Source organism: Mandrillus leucophaeus, unplaced genomic scaffold, assembly GCF_000951045.1.
Source record: "Mandrillus leucophaeus isolate KB7577 unplaced genomic scaffold, Mleu.le_1.0 Scaffold3, whole genome shotgun sequence".
Taxonomy (NCBI): Eukaryota; Metazoa; Chordata; class Mammalia; order Primates; family Cercopithecidae; genus Mandrillus; species Mandrillus leucophaeus.
This window is the reverse complement of record NW_012103142.1, coordinates 11,476,050-11,478,088: the sequence shown is the minus strand read 5'-3', so window position 1 is coordinate 11,478,088 and position 2,039 is coordinate 11,476,050. Positions and strand designations below refer to the sequence as shown.

The window sequence follows — 2,039 nt, the reverse complement described above, 5'->3', positions numbered from 1 at the left end:
GAGCTGGTGCTCACGTTCCTCCTCCAGCTTCCCACCCCCGCTTGCCAGCAGCGGCCCGGTACCAACGGGTAGTCTCGCGGAGGGAGCTGTCGTGCCTCGCGGTCCCGGGACTGCAGTGGTGTGCGCTCTCGGCGCGTGGCGCTAGGCGTGGCACTAGGCATGGCGATGGATCAAGTAAACGCGCTGTGCGAGCAGCTGGTGAAAGCGGTGACGGTCATGATGGACCCCAACTCCACCCAGCGGTACCGGCTGGAAGCCCTCAAGGTAGCTGGGGTCCTGGCGTCCTGGGGCGATCCCGACACTCTCTCCCAGCCCCAGCAGCTCCGGTGCCGCCTGTAACTGGGGTAGTCTCCCGCCCACGCGGCCCCTGGACCTCCTTTTCCAACTCTTCGGGACCTTCCCTTCGCGGCCCTCCGCGCCTCTCCCAAACCCCCGCCTTCTCTACTCGCTGTTCCTGTCCTTTGCCTGGGACACTCCGGTCCCTAGCTGCTTCTCATCTCGCCGCTGCTTCCCACAGCCCTCTCCTCCCCCTGTCCTCTCTTTGCACTCTTGTTCGCAACACGACCCTCGCCCATTTTCGTTCCCCAAACCCGACATCCCCTCGCCTTCCCGAGGCGCACGTGTAGATCCCGCCCCCAACACCAGCTTCGTTCTTTATGGTCTCCCTTGCACTAAACGTTTTCTTGCTGGCTCACTCCTCTGACCCGAACTGACCGAGCTCCAGCCCCTCTAGTACCCTTCTGTTTATATCCTTTAACATCTCTCGCTAACTTTCGTTTGTGTCTTGGACATTTTCTGAGGAAATTCTCGCACCCCTACTTCTCCCATGTTTTTGAATGTGATATTTTTAGGCTATTTTGCGCAAAGATAATTTCTACCACTTACTTTGCATTTTAACAAGGGCACTTTGGTTTCCTGAAAGTAGTTTGCTTGAGACCCGAATGCTCTGCTCTTGGGACTGACGTATGTTGCAGTTTGAGGGTCCTAATACAATTCAAGCTTACTTACCCACAAAACAACGTGTGTGGGCTGTGAGAAATGGCCATTTAGGAGAAAATACTTGTGCTGTACATTTTTAAAGTGATGTTAACTTCAAAAAAGAGAGTGACCACCACTTGGAGGAAATGTTACAATACGTGTATGTATGCCACAGGGTTTGGAGTCAGAAACAGTTGGCTTCTATTGGTTTGGTTTTTATTATTAATATTTAAAGTAGACACAAAAGTGGGGAGAATACGACAGGGATTCTGCATGTTCCTGTCACTTAAATTCAGCAATTAAAGATTTTACCACATTTGCTTTTTCCACCGCCTGTCCTCTCTCCCTGCCTCGAAGGTTTTTAAAAGAAACCCTAGAAATTGTTATTTCACCCCTATGTACATCGGTGGATGTCTCTAACAAAAAATTTCTTATTCCTTTGGGTCCATTTTTTTCCAACACTAGTAGGGCTACTGTTGGCCACAGCATGGAAAAAATCTGGAACCATCACACTGGAAGAAATGTTTATCAATTCTTTACTGATAATATATATATGATATATATACATAAAATAGAGTGGACACCACTTGGAGGAAATGTATATATATAACATTTTATATATTTTTTATTTATATTTGTATATTAAATATATATTTTAAAAACAACTGTGCTTGGAGATCCATATAATACTGATCTAGGTTTTGCAACTTAAACATATAGCTTAGGTTGGAATTTCCTTTTGAGTTAGGGTCTCTGGTTGTCCAGGGTGGCGTGCAGTGGTGAGATCTTGGCTCACTCCAGCCTTGACTTCCCGAGCTCAGGTGATTCTCCCACTACTTCAGCCTCCTGAGTAGTAGCTGGGACTATAGGCGCCTGCCACCATGCCCGACTAATTTTTAAAAATATTTTTAGGCTGGCATAGTGGCTCACACCTGTAATCCCAGCACTTTGGGAGGCTGAGGCAGGAGAATTGCTTGAACCTGGGGGGCAGAGGTTGCAGTGAGCCGAGATCATGCCATTGCACTCCAGCCTGGGGGACAGAGTGAGACTCTGTCTCAAAA

At 48.6% G+C, this 2,039-nt stretch overlaps 1 protein-coding gene across 1 annotated transcript in view; it reads left to right on the top strand.

Annotated features, from left to right (window-relative positions):
* XPO5 (exportin 5) overlaps positions 1 to 2,039 on the top strand; it is a 55,096-nt gene continuing 53,057 nt past the window's right edge. Inside the window, exon 1 of the mRNA XM_011986793.1 lies at positions 1 to 264. Within this exon, the coding sequence (XP_011842183.1) occupies positions 160 to 264 (105 nt within the window). The 5' untranslated portion in view covers positions 1 to 159. The remainder of the gene's footprint in view (positions 265 to 2,039) is intronic.